This window comes from Pectinophora gossypiella, chromosome 8, assembly GCF_024362695.1.
Source record: "Pectinophora gossypiella chromosome 8, ilPecGoss1.1, whole genome shotgun sequence".
Taxonomy (NCBI): Eukaryota; Metazoa; Arthropoda; class Insecta; order Lepidoptera; family Gelechiidae; genus Pectinophora; species Pectinophora gossypiella.
In genome coordinates, this window is record NC_065411.1 from 10,629,155 (window position 1) to 10,648,873 (window position 19,719).

Consider the following 19,719-nt stretch of genomic DNA (forward strand, 5'->3'; position numbering starts at 1 on the left):
AGAGATCTCTCTTCTTCTTCTTTAAAGCTTATAAGCCTTAGTCAATGTCTTATCAAGTCGTCATAAATGTTCTACGTATATGTACCCTCTACTCTTGATTTAGTGAAAATTAAGGATATAAGAATGTCTTAACTACTATGTGCACAGTAGAAACATTTTCGGATGACTATCAATAAATACACACTTAAAGCCCGGTCGAATATAATAACATGATGTTAATATTATGTCTTACACAACTCCGTCGCGGTTTATAGGCAACGAAGGCAAATTGCTTAGCACCCTTGAAAGTAATGAACCTTTATTGAAAACGGTGAAAATGTAGTTTGACTCAGAAATAAGTAAGTATTTACTCGTATTAAAGTGACAAAAACGCAAGGTATCATTGAAAATTAAGGGCACTGACACGAATGTTGCCAAATGTTTCAAACATTGTTCACTCATTTGAGCATTTGCATGGCAAATCTGCAAAATTTATAAAATATCATATACCTATTGAGAGAGTTACCTGCCCGAAATTCCGCATTTGATGGAGATACTTTATCACGTTGAATTGCGGCTTAGTAGGTACTTACCTACCTAGAGTATAAACTCAAATCTTTAAATCGTGTTAAAAAGAAGTACTAACAAAATCACTTATTATTACAATTAACTAAAATTATGACTTACACAAAAAAATACAAGCCGTTGACCCGCAGAGTTCTAGCAACAAACTTGAATATTAGAACTCAATCAACTTTTTACCTACTTAAACGTAAAAATAAGTACTTTTAACAGTTTCACATAAATAGCTGCAATGTATCTATTTACATTCATAAATATCTATACTTCATTACTAATGTGAAGCAAAGCGTTGTTTCCACAGTTTACACGCAACATAGACTCCAATTACAAGACACACACACATCACATCACCAGCCCATTAACGTCCCCACTGCTGGGGCACTGGCCTTCCCTATGGATGGATCGATCGGGCCTTAAACCACCCCGCGGGCCCAGTGCGGATTGGTAGTTATTAACGACTGCTAGTGCAGCCGGGAACAACGGCTTAACGTGCGTTCCGAAGCACGGAGGAGCTCGAGATGAAAACTTTTTTTTTTGTGGTCACCTATCCTATGACCGGCCTTTGCGAAAGTTGCTTAACTTCAACAATCGCAGACCGAGCGCGTTAACCGCTGCGCCACCGAGCTCCTCACATGATGTTATTATACAACCACCAATAGAGAAAACAAATAATAATAATAATAATTATTATTTAATTAGACGTTATTATCCACATTTGGTAGTATTTTTTATAAATAAAAACTTAACAACATCTTTTTTTTTCTTTTGAAACTTCTTTTCATCGTCACTAATTTCAGAGCTACGCTCTTGTCAGTGTAGCATTCTCTAAGGCACGACGTTCGCCTTCTCTTTAATCTGTTCCATGTAAGCTCTTCTTGATCTTTCCCTTCTTCTCTTAAACTTCTTTTAAGATTTTTTTTAAAAAACAACCATTAAATTACTTATTAACAATCGACATTCGGAATCCAATTCAATTCCCTGCGTGTATACCAATTGGTATTGGTATACGCGGGCCGTTTCCTGCAACACCACGTGTGAGCGCCTATTTTGCATGATACCCGAAACGGCTGGACTCTCCAGCCAGCCTAATTCCCCAAGGAAATCTAACAAGCCTAACAATTCGATCGATTAATGCTACTTAGCCTTACCTTTTTACAACTTAACGCTTTTATAGGTAATACAAAGTAAAAAAAAGTTACTAAATCGAAGCGAAGGTAACATCTATAAAATAATAAGGTGCGAATATATTTGAATCTAGGCATCTACTGTTTTAACTGCTAAACGTGTACATGTGTGTTTATAAAACAATCTACTTATTCGTAAAAACTATTCGGTATGTATATAGTTATATTGACATTAACGAGATGTTGTATTAAGCAATTGTAGTAATAGCCAAGTATATAATACTGAGCGTATACGTAAACAATACTTCATTGTCTGTTAATTTCGCCTGTTATGTGTTTACGAATATCTGGAGGCGAGAAACAATGGTCTCTAAACAAGGGGAGGAAGTTGTTCCATCACCTACGAATTTATGCGACGCTAATAATGTGAATAGGGTTTGTATGAAATGTCTACACAATAACGACGCGTGAGTCTAGTAGATGTAGTGTTTTGTCTTTTACGTGGTAAGTATTTATTTGTAGACTATACGGGTATAACCCGACTTACTAGGGTACTGTTAGGGCAAGTGCGGTTGCTTATTTTATTATGCCAATTATTAAATAATTATATTCTATTTTAGTTTTGATTATCGCGCAGAGAAAGAGAGAGAGAGTTTTGATAAACTGGTCCAAGAATCCTCATATAGATACATCTACCAAGTCCCATGTACTTGGTAATAGCGGTATCACCATCATCATTGAACTATAAACTGTTAAAAAAGCGACGACAGGTTTTAAACATTATATTCTAGACAACATTCTAGAAGACTTTTTTCCCACTGCTGAGACTCTATATCTATTTAGTTAGACTGACACTTCACTACGCTAATGAATGTCACAACACTGCCCTACGTTCTTTGACAAATCAAATTTTACCGCGCATTGAGACGATTGTAAAATGTTAATCACTAATTGTACTGAACTAGATAGGTATATGTTTTTTATATTCTCGAATTATAACAATAGAGTCAATGTAAGAAGTTTAACTATATTTAAACCTAACAGTTAAGTAATGTACTCATAAAGGTTTAGTATACCTTTATGAGTACATTACTTAAATTGGAAATAATTCCGAATGTGTCAGTGTTTACACGAACGGTTTCTTACATAATGGTAGTAATTATATCAAAGTTTATAAATACATTTGTATAGTACATTTCTGAATAGAATAATGCAGCATAATTTATATTATTATCATTTCAGTCAAAGCAAAATATTTAGTTTTAAGGCAATTTGGAATGTTTCCCTTTCTGATCTATTGTTCTACATATTATAATAACAATCAATTGCTTGCTTAGTGGTTATAATGAATATGCATATGATTGCATGCCTATGGTTTGCATAAGTGATATTCATGCACTACATGCCGGTTTTTGGAGGCTCCAGAAGAATCAGAAAAAAATATTATTAAGAACGTGTTTCACCACTAGTCGACAAGTGTTTAAAAGGTTATCCAGAACTTGTTCTGGTAGGTAACAGTAATACTACTGCCAGATCTTTATTCGGCACTTATACTTATGTAACATTTTGCTAAATAATCATCATCATCATCAGCCCATTAACGTTCCCACTGCTGGGGCACGGGCCTTCCCTATGGATGGATAGGGAGATCGGGCCTTAAACCATCACGCGGGCCCAGTGCGGATTGATGGTTATTAACGACTGCTAATGCAGCCGGGACCAACGGCTTAACGTGCCTTCCGAAGCACGGAGGAGCTCGAGATGAAAGCTTTTTTTTGTGGTCACCCATCCTATGACCGGCCTTTGCGAAAGTTGCTTAACTTCAACAATCGCAGACCGAGCGCGTTAACCGCTGCGCCACCGAGCTCCTCAAATGCTAAATAATAGACACATGTATATATTATGTACTAATGGGGTTGCAGTCATCGTCATCATCTCCCTGGTGTTATCCCGTTTCTCACAGGGTCCGCTTACCTGACCTGAAAATTTGACTAGTCTGGTTTTTTTTGGGAGCGACTGCCTGGCTGATCTTCCAACCCGCAAAGGGAAAACCAGCCCAATACAGGTTAGGTCACATACCTCCGAAAATGCATTTCTCGGGAATGTGAGTTTCCTCACGATGTTTTCCTTCACCGCACGTGATAATCATTTATGATCCAAACATGAATTTGAAAACAAATTCGACAATCATTGAGTTACAGTCACTTTTACTCAACAAAATCCACTCCAATATACACTTTTTTGACGTCATTTATTGTTTTGCTGCCGGCATGAAATCCTAAACAGTAGACATAATAGGAGTAAGTAAACGGCAATTGTCAACCTTAGTTGTAAACTAGTGAAAGTGTAGTCGTAACATTTGTGATGTAGTCACTTCACGCGTTGCATGTACTTAATATGAGTTCCATGTATTAGTTTATTTTATTTTGGTAAATTTTAGGTTTATTTTAGTTTGGACGTAAGTCGTTACAATGTATCATACGTAAGATCTTTTTAAGTTCAGATCCTTATTGTAGAAGGTTTAAATATTAGCATAACTCGACATAAATAGTGATTAAGTACAGAATAGTCCAACCATTTTAAGTTTTTCATCAGGTATCTAAAAGTATTATGATGTAATCTTACTCAGTTAGCTTACAATCAAGATGGCGCTTATAAAAGTAAACTTTTTAATTTAGGTAAATCTTGAATTTCATAATTATCATACCCGACACATTTTTCAAATCAAATATCCTTTATTTCACACGAACAAAACATACTTACAAACATTTATAAAACATTTAGCAACAGTACAAAGGGGCAACCAACAGTACAATTTTTTATTAAAGCACATAATAACGGGTTCAAACAAAGTACAATTTTTTTTTGCAAGTAAGTAGATAACAAAAAAATCTTTTTACTTTGTATCATGTTTAATGTTGTGATAAACGTTATTTAACGGTTATTGCTCGTTTAATTAAGTACATTGAAGACTTACAGATACTAACCATAACTTGTACCCATAAGGAAATGTTTTTCTGAGAAACAAAGTAATAGCTGTGATCACTTTCATTCCTTGAACTAACACATACTCCAAAGGTGGTAATGGTTGTCATAAACATACTTAACGTATTACGAAGGGACCGTTTTCGTACCTCTTATGTCACTAAGTCATAACGGTCCCGGTGGTCCCGGTTAATACTTACTGATATAAGTAAGTAATCGTTACATGAGTAATGTCAGGGGCCTTTGGCGGCTCAATAGTAACTCTGACACCAGGGTTGATGGGGGTTGGCAATCCACCTCATAACCCACACGATAGAAGACGAATAAGTTGTGATGATGTGACCTCTCAGTTTACTTCTAGAGCAGATAATCGTAACTTATTAATTATTGCGTTAACGATAACTAAAGTTAAATGCCAGGGCCGTATAGTAGATAAAGTGATATGATATATTTTCCATATATCACTAAAAGTAAAATTGTTTTATACTAGCGAAATAATATATTTATTTATTTACTAACACAAATTACATAGACATTACAGGCAGTCCCAATTCGACTATGTAATGCAATTATAACATTAGTACCTAACTAAAGAAATTAATAACTAACTCCGTGAATTCCGTCAACGAACCCATAATATAATTATATATGACCTATTACTTACGTCTACTTACATCATATTTTATCACGATCAACATTGGACAAACACTCAAGACTAGATAAACAAAACATAATTATTAAGTACTTTAGACAATAATAAGTGACATATAACATCATAATACGTTATAACGTTACCGCAATTTTATTAATTGCTGTAGGTGTTATGTTAACAAATGTTTTAGAGTAGCGAGTGACAAATTTGAAATAGGTCTATGGTAGACTTTATGAGACATAATGATGATGGATGGCAAATGTTTTGCAACGCGTTAGTGTGAGCCTTTTGTAACGATAATACATTAACTTACGCAGTGATAAAATGACCTTGCGTCGATATATTATAGGCTGACATTCCTTCGGTTCACTTGTATTGTTTATTATCTAATAGTAAATCAATATAGTTACAAGTCAGTCGACTGCATAAAATCACAAAATATTTTAAGGGGCAATGTATACGGTTTTAGAATAAGATTCCAATTGACATTCAAAATTTACCTTTGAACTGTTTTAAGACAGTAATTAAACAGAAATTTTGTAAAAAAGGTTGTTATAAGTTTAGTAATTACCTAGAAGATATGATTAACTGTTTGGGAACTGTAACAATATTTTATGTTTATTTTTAAAAGAACGTTCCTGTGCCGAGGTTTTTGTGCAGCTTCTTTTCCCCGACTATACAGGTTGTGCTCAGTAGTTTTAGGTGGATGAGACGTTCGTTACAAAATGACGATTCAATTTATAATTATGTTACCTACTGAATAAAGATGTTTAGAATTTAGAATGTGAATAGTTGTGACGACCGTAACCTCTAGATCATGGGAAGAGAACTAATGTAAAAAAGTACATCATCGGCAGGTAAGTCCAATGCCTCGGCTCGCGGCACTGAATTCTACAGTTCAATTCTATTCTACTTTCTTTCTTTCTTCTTCTTTCTGTCTACTTTATTAGTTTGAATTCATATTTTGATCGTAGATATCACGTGGTTTCCAGGATTTAAAATTTAGATGGCGAGGAGTGGGTCCTGACCTCTGCCTACCCCTTCGGGATACAGACGTGATGCTATGTGTACAATGCTAATGTCTCTCAAACGGATTTTTTAAGGGTCTAGAAGGATCCTAAAACACAAGTTTTGTCTGTAGGTAAAAGTGAGACAATATTAAACTAAGGTCATAATTATGTGACATTCGACAAGAACAGATGCTGGTGACAATTACATAAAGACAGAATGACTTTTATTATATGAAATTCTTATTTAAATACCTACTTGTTTTGGCTTACTACGATACGTTGACATTTAAAAACAATAAACAAGATATACTTACCAATGTCAAAGTTAATATTGAGTACGACTTACTTTACAGGTTATTATACATTTACTTTATATTGTCCTGAATTTGGAATGTTTACGTCCAAATTGTAAAGGTCGCGCGCTCATACGAGTAAACACAATCATTAAAGGGCAGGGTGTTCTCTCCTTTCGCATCGCTTTGTCAGACATTTTATTCGGGACATTTAATAATGTTTTAGGGAGGTATTAATAAACTAATCTCAGCTGAGACTGCCCTCAAGATCATCCCCAGGCCCCTGTTTTTATATAAGAATTGTCACACTGACATAATCTTGAGCGCAGTCTAGAAGCTGAGATTAGTTTATTAATACCACTCTTAGCTTGTATGCTCACAAAGAAATATCCCGCTCCATTGAATTTTAAGCAAACTGAGTCTTGAGAAACAAGGTGTCCTAAAACCGCTTAAGTAACAAGATTAATCGATTATTATTATAGATTCGTTCTAATTTTAAACGTGACCTTTCGTTTAACGAGAGTGTGGGGATACGACTCGATAAACATAAAACAGACTATCAGTTGCAAATGTAGATAAAATTGAGATTTATATATTAGCTACTGCTATTATGCTGCAATTTGTCTTTGATATCTTAAAGAAACATCAAGTGTTATTAGTTCAAACAGCATGGTAGACACATTAGAAAACGTTTATTTTCGCATAAATCAATGAGACGTAAATCATTGATTTACGTGACGAGAAAGATGATGTTCTTTATATAGCAAAATAAATTGTTGAGGGACTCCGTACATTTTGTCCACTCTGACACAATCATAGTATCAGACAAAGCCCCGCGCTAAAGGTAAGGGGAAAACAGGCTTGTTATAATTAGGAAAGATCCCTCGGCATTCTTCTTGGATTACCAACTTACTGACAACTATTTGGAGGTGGATTAACAACCTCATCAACCCTGGTATCAGGGTTATTATTGAGTCGGCAAAGCACCTGACATGGCTCATATTATGATTACTTACTTACATCAGTAAGTATAACCGGGACGGGTTACGTGCCTTCCGAAGCACGGTTCATTTTACTTTCGGGAAATCAGGTGATACAACCTGTAATGTCAAAACCAAACTCGTGATTTCAAAGTGATTTTTGTGATATGAACGTCTCAACTATTGGACCACAGAGGTCGGCTCTCAGGACAATGGAATATTATGCAATCCAAGACAAATCAGTAAGTAGATAAATGAAAAGAAATGAAATGAAATGAAATTTATTGTCGTAAATGTGGTCGTACATAGTGATGGAAGTAAATATTATAGTTCAGCACATTCAGTCATATTCTGACATACAATAGGTAGTTATTATTTTATTAACCTAATCTTACTCTAAATTAACTAGTTATATTTACATCAAATATGAATATTTATATAAATGTTTAAATACAGTTGTTTTGGCTATCAGACAATCTGGGCGTGTCTCATATGTTATGATAAGTATAATCAATATACAACTTTCAAATACCTGAATGATTAAGTTGAGCATTTAATGAATGTGACACGGAAACGATTTCGTACACGTTATAATAGGAACCTAAAGGCCGACTACAATCCTTTGTGACGGACCGAAACAAACATTGCAGTCAAAATTGTATCCCATAAGTACGAACATATTTCGATGTGGAAGTAAGTAGATAAGGGGGTTAAAATGGCCACATCGAGGCAGTTCATCTAAGAAAGCAATGCTGCAAGTAACTGCGCAATGCAAACAAATGTCAAATAGCAATATTGCTTTCTTAGATGAATTGCTTCGATGTGGCCATTTTAATCCCCAAGTATATACATTTTTGATCTACTGACAGTCTCTAAATTACGGAGTTGAGGGTTAAAAAGGCCACATCGAAGCAATTCATCTAAAAAAGCAATATTGCTATTTGAAATTTGTTGGCATTGCGCACTTATTTTTATATGCGCAAATGTCAATTAGCAACATTGTTTTTTAGACGAATTGCTTTGACGGGGCTTTTTTAACCTCCCTGTACTTCTTACTTACGTATATATTTCTACTGGTCTGCTTGAGCTAAAGGAGTCGAGTGATTCAATTACTATTATTGGTGATAGCATTTGCATACGATTTAAGAGCATTAAGTTTTAGTATCAGTTATCTGGATTCGAGAGCACTACTCGTATTAAACTTATATAAAGGCATTTGTGTTCAATCAAATGTATCGATTTTGTAAAGAGATTTTGGCTAAAGTACATATGCATCGCGTATGTCACGATATTTGAATTAGCCGACTGACCACCGCCGTAGGTTCGTTTATATTTCAACCATATGATAAAGATCGTAAGATCCTGTTATTGCTAATATAAGAATTTAAAGGAACTAAATTATAAAAACTTTACTACATTCTTGGTGTATTGCGCAAAGTAAGTACCTACATACCTACACTATTACTAGTTTTTTTTATAGCTTCCCGAGGCGAGGTTAACACGAAGTATGGGTTAGCTATGTCTCAAATACTGCTAATTACTAAGGTGCGTCCGAATTAAGGTCAGTGATGTTCTCAGTGAACCGTTTCAACGTAAACATGTTAAGAAACGTGCACAAACTCACGCGTACATTCCAAGAGAAACAAGTTGTCAAAAGACAATTTTAGGATGCAAATATATAACAAAAACAAACCTAACGAGAACGTACTTTTTAATGCGACAAAATTAGAACCATATTGTTTTTCTACAAACTTTTAATTAACGCCTATAGTTTTCGCGTGTAATTGATTCAGTTTTATTTTTTGTCGGATATGATCGGCGCGGGCGCAGTGTTTTTGTGACGGAACTTCCCTGGGCAACCGGTGAATGCAGTTCGACCTTGTGATACCAACGTATTGTACTGAAACAGTCGCATGCTTATTGTAAGTTTAGTGTAAATAAAATCAAAGTGGTGCATTTATTTATAGCGTTTCTGTATACGCCATTAAAGTCCTTGATCCAATAAATTTTCGACTTCCTATTCACGCCGCGAACCCGATTTGGAAGCGTAGTATAATATTTATGTTCTTTATCTTCTCTGTTTGATTTGTTAAATAGGCTTATGTACATTGAAGAGATGAATGACCAAGAGACGAAGGCATTCATTTGAGTGTCTTCTAAATTGCCTTCCATTTATGAAAGTCTATACCCCCTCCGGTTGATTGAAAGGAGTCCCGTTCCCTACAGTAGAACTACGCTATAGGAAGTTTACGTTTTAAAATTCAAAATGATAAATTTTCGAGTTCATGAAAAAACCCAGAGATTCAGTAACCTGTCGTGAAATTACGTTACTACCTACTCGATTTATTCATATTACTACAAAGTTATAATAATGTAGGGTGCAAAAACATTAGAGATATAAATCTCGATGTAAATACCACATTCAAACAAATAGTAATAACTATATCAAAATAGTTATTAAGTTTTTGATTGAGCGGATTCTGGCGGTTTAGTGTATAATTATAGCGACTGTAGTCTTGGTTAAGGCTAGCGATATACGTAATTTGTTGCAATACGATTATTTTCCCATGAGTTTAAACTTGATTCCAAGGAAATTAGCAAATAATTTACATTTCTCAACATAAATTAGATACACTTTACGCATATCTTGATGCGTACATTCGTCAACGCAACTTGCGCAAACGTTCCTCCGGCTCATACTTGTTGACAAGCTGAGCGGCATGGTGACATGCAAATGGCTTCACATTGTGCATTATCGTGATCGTACTAGTCGTATATATCCGTCGTGACAGATGAATACGACATAAATCTTCTTCAAGATTAAGATACTTGCTCTATGCATTTTGTAACGTCTTACTACGCGGACTTGTAACAACAATGGCTTGTTTCGCATTTGTTGAAATGACTACTTATCTAAAAAACAAATCGTATCTAAAACATCATATGTCTTGACAATTAATTACCAAATGAATTCAATTGTACAGTAAATTATTGTCTCTGTGATATAATTTAATTGTCTCTACAATAAAACTTAATAATAACCCGTTGACAAGTGAGGTAGGCACTTACATTATTTTAATTTAGTTGAAATTGGAATACAATTATCTGTTGACGGCTCTGCTTTTTTGCTTGATGCATATTATGACTCTACTACTTGTACAAAAAAAATAATAATTGCGCGACGTCAAACCACTCGCCGTAAAGAGAATCGCCGCAGCTGGAATCGCCGTTAAGCTATAATTTGAATGTGCAATGCTGCTTACCAACTCGATCTAATATATTCGACAGGATCTAAATTATGACCATTAGTCGATAATCTTTCTTAATGCAATTAATCAGAATGTATAAGTGGTTGCAATATTTTGTTATAGGTAGGTAACTAATTTGTAATATCTAATATATCATTATTCCGTGTGTGAGTAAGGTATATGTAATATTTTTATTGACGGATAGTTAGATTAGACATTGACCTAGACATAGCTACGTCACAGCTATTCTTTGCCAAATTGTAGTGTAGACACAGGGCATTGCGTATACTACATGCAAGTAGAGTAACTTCGCCTTGGCCTAGTGGTTGAGTAGTAGGAAGGAGGTCACCGGTTCAAATCTCGGCTCACGATGGTAAACAAGATTACACCTTGTTGGCTGTGGTTAAGGCGAAATATATCGATTGCGTATCTAGTTGTTAATAACGAATTTGATAATAGTTACGTAATGATCGGCAGATGATTTCTCTTAGTTACATTCGTAGGTTTATTTAATTATTAATAGCCAAGATTACCCAATTACCCACTTCTAGGCCTTTACATCTGGTCCTACTAGATTCTATCTATCTCAGAGTATGCTAAAGGGATTAAAATAAATAGTTAATTACACCAACCAATGAAAACCTCCATTTATCATATCACGCTGCCCGTGAGGCCTAATTTAAATGAATGCTTCGTCTTTCAAGTTCCCATTAGTTATAGGCCATGCGCTTGAAGTCATGTCTTAAGGCCAAATGTGTGTATAATAGTTGGGTCACGATAACCATCGAAGTTGTTTCTTTTTCACTCGGAAGCGTCCTTGAACCGCTAAGTCGAGCGCGGTGCCGCTGCGGTCATTGTCGCAACTTTTTGTTATGTCAGCCTACCGCCGAAATAAAATGCATCTCTTAATGACTTTGGCACAGAAATAGACTAGATATCATTGATTAACTACTGTAAATAAGTATTGGGCAAAAGTAAAACAATGTCATTACTGTAAGAAGCTAGGGCAAACGTGTTCATTCAGAGCGCTGCTTGTTAAATCGTAAACGTGATTCATTCTGTAACGAGAACATTCGTGTGTACCTGATATAACTTTAAACGAAAGCGAAAGTGAGGATAATGACTCTTCATTTCATATTACTTAAACAGGTAAACATATAATTGCAGTGTAATAAAAGTCATAATAACGGTACAATTTTTGTTTCAGTTGAAATGGGGACGCGCGCGTTGCTGCTGTGTGCGTGGCTCGCGATGGCCACGGCCAGTTTAGAAGTGGTGAACCAGTGGAGCTTCCTGCAGTTCGACTTCCCACCGGACCCGGTGCTGCTGGAGAAGTTCCAGCCGGAGAACACCGTGCCCACTGGGCTGGAGATCGGGTGGGATAGGCTGTACCTGGGCATCCCCAGGTTAAGGGCCGGGGTGCCCGCGACACTGGCCTGGGTGCCCAGAAGTCTACCGCCTGGTGTCAGTCCTGTTCTGCAGGTAAATTGTAACATTTATTTTAGTTTTCTTCACTTCGTATAATTAGTGGGTGCAAGTTGCCTTTGATTAGTTGTGGTCCAGTTCACTACTTTAGAGAACTTTATGTTATGGTGTTAAAATAGCATACATTCGTGAAATGTTTATGTAAGTTACATAAATTGTCCTTCGCTTAGTTCTTTATAGAGGTGGATGGGTTGTAGGTAAATACTCATTTTAAGGTAGAGAGATTGTATCCATCTTTCTATGATAGCAAGCATGATATGAGCAATAGGACGATTATATATCCTCATAAGGCCCTGATTTGCAGACACCATACTTAGTTAAACAATGGGGTCTGGATTTTAAAAGGAGGCTCCTATTACCGGAATGGTTCTTTATTATTCATTTTCGGACTTCTTATTAAAAGTGTCCGCGAGTGATCTTTTGATTACCTGTCCATGCGTGAGCTATATAGGTATATATGAAATGCAATTGTAAGTTTAATCATATTTTGCCCTTAGCACTTCACTTTGACTAAATGTCGTAGACTAAATCGATTTGTAGCGCTATCGCAGGTCTCTATTACTAAAGCTAAACTAAAGGTCAGAATATCTATTTACAATAGTATCGTGAAATATCACACTGTCCTTCAAATGACAAAGCTTTTAAAATGTTTCTGAGGCAGTATTAAAATTGATCTATATTAATAATAGCATTACGTAATAAGATTGAATAGTGCGTCTGCCTCTTAAATAAAAAAAGGAATTGTGATGTATTCCCAGTATCTATATACTATATCTTATTGGACACACCCACTTTTTAATTCGAAGTAGACTTTAACAATTGCGCTTTCATGTGGTGTTAATTAGTAAGTAATGTTTTTTTTATATAGTTACGTACGTGTAAAGTTCGGTAAAGTAGATTTAGATGAGGAGTTCTGTTGTTTTTGTTGAAATTAATGATCATGCACTTTCTAATTTTGGTAATAGAATTAATTTTATGGAACAAACGCGAAGTTAATTCAATTACAAAAACTGTAAGTGATCATTATCTATGAAGTGACTTATATAGATTGGATTCTGGCCTTAGAGTAAAGTTGGTATTTATATAAAAGGAAAGGAATGCCGATCGTTTGAAGGCGGTTCGTTTACTCCTGTCTAGGCGAGAATAAATATGTAACAGTTTTTGATATAATTCCTTTACGCCAATTATTATAAAACATTGAAGTGTATTTATTAAATGAAGTAATTGCAAAGGAATGTTTCGTTTATTTCGAATAAGAATCATAATAACGCAAATAAGTCCTGAAATATATAAGTTTGCATTCGTATTTATAAAATACCTGCCTGAATTTCAAATCAGAAAGTCCGGAAATGACTAAGACCATTTTACTAATTTCCATTTTGAGCGGAAACTGCTATCATTATTCGGACATTCTATAGATTTTATCCGTTCGAATCTGGTACGTAAGTAATATTATTTTGTCCTATTCGCAATAATTATCCAAATAGCAGGTTCTCACGCCCAACACCAGGTGTTGTATGAACCCACCAGCATAATACCTAAATACTACAGTAGCGCCTCTAGAAATCAATAACATAACAATCAGGCGCTGTTGCAATTTATCTGTACGTTTGGTACAAATTGCTCTGAGAATGAGGTAAACGCTGGATCTAGGTTGCTGTTCAATGTTCCTAGTGCATTGCGCAGCTGATCCGAAAGCTCTTGTCACACTACATACTTTTATTGGACTTTATTAGCATCGACCGTGCGACCGTGTTAGTATTCTGTGATATACTTACGTACTTACCTATTTTCAGATTCATAACAAGTATGACATTAAACGATTATAACTACTTATAACTTAGACGGAATTGATCAAAATACCTACTCCAAGAATATAGAATGTTAAAAACAGTTACTCACTTCGGTCATAGAATAAGGAATGATACTTCGGTCGAGATTGTATACATATGGAGATTGTACCTACTGTTAAAATAATTATATTTACTTTTTATTAAGTAAACTCGAAACTCAAGTATACCACCTATAAATTATAATATTATAAACTTTTACGAAGTTTCATATTTAGCAATAATAACTTACCTATTTTTAAAGTTGCGACATTCAAGGATGTTATTTAAAAAACTGTCAGAATATATCTCGATATCGTATATGTTACTCGATATAATATATTGTATTACTTGATGATATCATAATTTGTGTTTGCACAATTTTTATCGTACTCTAGTAATAACTTAGAGTAATAAAGATCTACTAACATCATTCTAAGATGAGACTCGTAAATAACATTATATTAATTTATTTATTCAATAACTAAATTCTTCTTCTTGTCGTTGCGATGGCATTCAAACTTTTTTAGTCTAGTGTTTTGCCACCCGGAGAGCATTTCCGGCAGCATTCATATAAGCTCAGGTGTCAGGGCACGCGGGGCATGACGTCAGGTGAACCATAGTCTGAGGCGTAACACCACCCTCGCCGTTCAGGTCCGATCCGTGCAGAAAACCCCACCTGGACAGGTTATCTAACCAACTATCCGGACCCCGATACCGACCCCGCCGGCGTGGTCGACGATTTCCCTCATTCAGCGATTATCGCTATCGACCCACTAGGGTCGATTAATTCTTTCAAATATTTTTCCTCTCAGACGACGCCCTGAGCCGAGGTTCGCGCCCAACTGGGCACCCTCAGGCCTGTTGTCTTAAACGTTGTACCGGGCGAGAGCCTCAGCGCTCCCCTTTTGTCCAGCCAAGTAGTTAATGCCATCTGCGGAAAATCAACAATAAGTCACGTCAAAAATAATAATAATAATAACCAACTATCCTTGTGGTAGTTATAGAACCCTCTCCTGACATCAATGAGGTACTTGGGTTCAGATCTTGGCAGAGATATAAGCACGTGGTTTTCGATTTTTGATCGATCAATCTTTCAGACGTGTAGACTAGTAGTCTTACTAACAAACTATGCAATATCCTTTATTGGTAAAAACAGACACATTAATTGGCGAAAATGATTAATTAGGTTGGTGTGTAAATCAATATCAATTATTTGTGCTGTCGAAGTGGTCGCGTATTAATAAGTGGTTACTCGGAATGTATAATTAGGTTTCAGATTATTAACGATGTTGAATTTTGGAATATTTATATACAATAAAGTTATAAATAATAGTTTGATTTTGTATTAAATATCTTTTATAGTGCAGAAAATGAAAAACTTCAAAAGAGGTCAGTGAATTCGCGTCAATTTTGTACTGTTACTAAGATAGAATAAGGAATAATACGTAAAGATTTAATGTAGACCCGAACCATGCTTTATTTAGGAACGCGTTTCACACAAGTAGCTGTTGGTTTATCTATATTATGCTTTACTTTCAGTCTCTTGTACCGTGTTCGTGTAACCTTAATATTATATTAAATACATTACCTATTACGGTAAAACACTTATTAGGGTAGCCGTGCTTAGTCATTATACTATAAGTAACAATCTGTTATCTGTAAACTACTTACCTATTACAACTAAAGGAATATTTCGCAATCTTTTTAGAATGTATTGTAGTATAAATAGATATGAATAGGTTTGTGTATCAGTCTGTTTCTGCAATCTGTAGCAATATCTTTGCTTTATGCAAACTGGTATACCGGTTTCTCCTGAACACGGGAAAGTCAGGAAGAATGGTAATCGCTGCGTAAGATTTACTGTGTTTAAAGTATGTAGTATAATAAATACAGATCCCAGCACGTGCCTCAACCAAATTTGTTTTAGAATTTGGAGGTGAAGGGAAACATCGTGAGGAAACCCAAATTCCCGAGAAATGCGTTTCGGATGTACGAGTATGTGACTGAACCTGTATTGAGCTGATTTTCGCGTTTTGTATTGTTAGATAAGCGGACCCTGTGAAAATCGATACAACGCTACGGAGATGATGATGATAATAAATATGAATCAAACATTTTAAGTAGAAACGTTTTTACCACCAACACCTAATAGACAGAAGTCTGAGGTCAAAAAGCTTATATAGTTACTCGTAAGACAAGTTTTATCTTTTGTTATACGATAGCAACATAGATGTGAGTGACAATGTGTGCCAAATCCGCTAGGAATGTGTCATAAATAATATATGTTATATATAATTAAAACACATAATAACGGGTTCTTACCGCGTTTAAAGCAGGGATATGAGACTCCCGATATTTCGACACTGTTACAAGTGCCATGATCACGGGATGACTGATAACGCGGTAAGAACCCGTTATATGTGTATTAATTATGGTAATAACCGTGTAAACTTAAAACAATGTATGTTACTTTGACGACGTTTTATAGGTTCGTAAAAGCAAGCTTGAAAAGGAAGGGCACCTCGTTCAAGTGTTTGGTATTTAAATGGCATTTTGTGTAAATTTTTATCATATGGTCGCCTCTAGAATACTTGTGAAATTATTTATGTGATATATTGCAAACGTTGATTTGTGTTATTGCCTTCGAGTTGCGATACAACGACATATAAATTATTTACCAAACCACTGTTTTCTAAATAAATTAATGTCTGTTTAATTTCAACGTTAAAGTCCGTAGACAGTTGATCGTAATTGTTAAGCGTTATCGGTAGTTTGGTCGCAATCAGAGATAAAAACTGATCAGAATATCTAGTGTGCACTACCACGAAGTGTTAGGTCAAAAAGCAAGCTCACCGTCCTTGGTACGAGCTCGATGTTCTATTCTGGTCTTAAGTACATATTATTTGTGTCTAGATTAAAGCCCTGTTCCGTTACAAGCGGCCCTGCTCTCAAATGACTTGTATAAACGTTCACTGTTTTGCATTCCAAGTCAGTTTGACTGGAAACTGAAATGCAATAACATTATTTATTTTACTTTAACTTATGTAAGTAAGTAAGTCATTTTCGTTGTTTTCATATTTATTCGTTTCATTCTTACTCGGATTTGTTTATTAAGCTCGATTTATCGCAACATTATGAATGTTCATCATTTAGAATTAATCAAGGAACTACGACTTGGTAAAATTAAAACATACTTATATCTATAAAAGTGGCATTTATATAAGTATGTTTCATCGCATACGCATTGCGTCATTTTAAATGCTAAGTACCTATCCTTTTTTGACATAATTACCTCTTTTAACCGGCAATATTCCAAGTATAACTTGGTAATAAGTCACTTTCGTTGTCGATGGAAACTTGTTATCCTCCCAACTACAACGCATGGAAAGTTGTTAAGTCATTCATAGCTTTCAACTGCGATAATTTATGTAATACCTATGTAGGTACATTAGCATGCCACGAAGATTATATTATATGCCTATGGGTCAACCTCTGCATTATGCTTGACATCGTATGAGAAAATGAACACACCGCTTTGATAAAATGAACATATCGTGGTCAATTTGTATAGCTAAGGATATTAGAAACAAAATGTCACGTCATGTGAAATTCCTTTGGGAAATTCCCTACGAGTATAAGTACACAGTATGTAATAGCGACAGTTCACAGCAATCCTATGCCCACCGATTCGTCTACTAGGAATGATTTTGGTTCTTTTAGAATTGGTCAAAAATATATCACTTGAGAAGAATGGTGGAGTATTGTATACTATATTACCCTCTCTATTACCATAGGCATACGTAAAATACATTTTTTATTATCAAATCCTTTGTTCTGTCAAGTGATTGGTATGCACCGTCAAAGTAACTGCAGTGTCTCTATACCGAATCAGTGTTGCAGTCACGTCTAACGCATTTAAGGCGCTGTGTCGATCACCTGTCACTTGTACATGATAGGGGTATTGATTCAATCTGAGATAAAACGTTTGCAGCGATTGTTCAATGTCTGTCACAGTACGTGACAAAAGTTCGTGCATTTGAAAGTCTTGAGTCAGGTAAAGGTGTGTAATGGAACAATGTATTAACACTTTCATGGACACTGGCCACTAGTCATTGAACTTTCATAGCTAATAAGGATAGTTGGGATCGTGACATCGCATGTAGACGTTCAGTCCGTAAAAGTGTTAAATTATTCCCACATATTGTATATATGGGGCAGAAAATTCTAAAGTGATTTGAAATAAATTTCAATGAAAGAAAGAAAGAAAGAAAGAAACATTTATTACTTCCGGACATCACAGACACAGACAGACAGGTACATTACATTTAACACAGGACAGAAACCACACGGAAATCAATAAGTACACAGACAAAAAAAAAATATATCCAAAACAAAAAGAAAAGCAAACCAAAATCATAAAAACAATAATAATAAAACTAAAACACACATACATACTTTAGTAGGTATAAATAAATGGATGCCTTTCTTGTTCTATGATATGATAATCTCACGAACCAATAAATGGATGTCCATGCTATTTTTGCTGTTATAATCTAAATTTCCTTAAAAATAGTAATCAGTATGATTAAAGAAAATATGATGATAAAAAATAACACCATAGACAAAAAATATTAATTATTTGATCTAGCTCGTTGATGTCTTTTCTATAGAGACGTGATAAGGCTATAATACTCTTCCCTTCTGTATTTCTATCGTTTCACCTTCAATTACTTTGGAATTTGGTTGAAAGCAAGAGGAAGTAACGCTATAATGAGGTCTATTTATAAGTTATATTTATCACCCTATTTAAATATGCTTAAAATTAATGTTTCCGCGATACCGTTCAATTTCATAAACCTGCAAGTGGAACAAGGACCTTAAGTAGCATAGAAGTGGATTCATATTTCTGCCTATTTTTATTTTGTCGTAATACCAAATAAAGCTAGATATACTAGTCATCAATAAGACAACAGTCACTGTTAATATTTTTGCTAAGAGGGATATGTACCTGTGATGAATCGAATGAATGGCTATATGAGAGGAATAGAAACTACATTGCTCACCGAGGGAAAATTTGTTGTACTATTCCAGTTCTATATTGTCCACCAAATATTGATATTTAATACCGGCACTATTGTTTATATACAATATGTTGAAATCTTTACCTGTCCATTCGGCGGCACTATTGGAAATGTTTTCTCTAAATTATTGGGTTCAATATATTGATCTGAGTGATATAATTAAATATAAAATCGAAGACTGTAAGGGGTTTAAAAAAGCGAGTGCATCATATGAATTGAAGTCTAAATGTACGGCTATGTTGGGTCATACATATAAGGATTATTATAAAATATACACGGATGCTTCCAAAGATGTTCAGGGAGTGGGTGCTGCAATGTTTGATTACCAGAGTGACATTTCGGTGAAATTTAAAATTAATAATAATGTCTGCATTATGTATGCAGAGTTAATTGCTATTAGTGAAGCGCTCTCTTATGTTAGAAGTGTTGATTTTGACAAATTTGTAATTTTATCAGACTCTAGAAGCG

The 19,719-nt window shown here is 35.1% G+C and overlaps 1 protein-coding gene across 1 annotated transcript in view; it reads left to right on the forward strand.

The window, feature by feature from the left end:
- The window catches only part of LOC126368821 (protein yellow-like), a 40,716-nt gene that overhangs the window by 2,709 nt on the left and 18,288 nt on the right, over positions 1-19,719 (forward strand). Inside the window, exon 2 of the mRNA XM_050012984.1 lies at positions 12,061-12,335. Within this exon, the coding sequence (XP_049868941.1) occupies positions 12,066-12,335 (270 nt within the window). The 5' untranslated portion in view covers positions 12,061-12,065. The remainder of the gene's footprint in view (positions 1-12,060; positions 12,336-19,719) is intronic.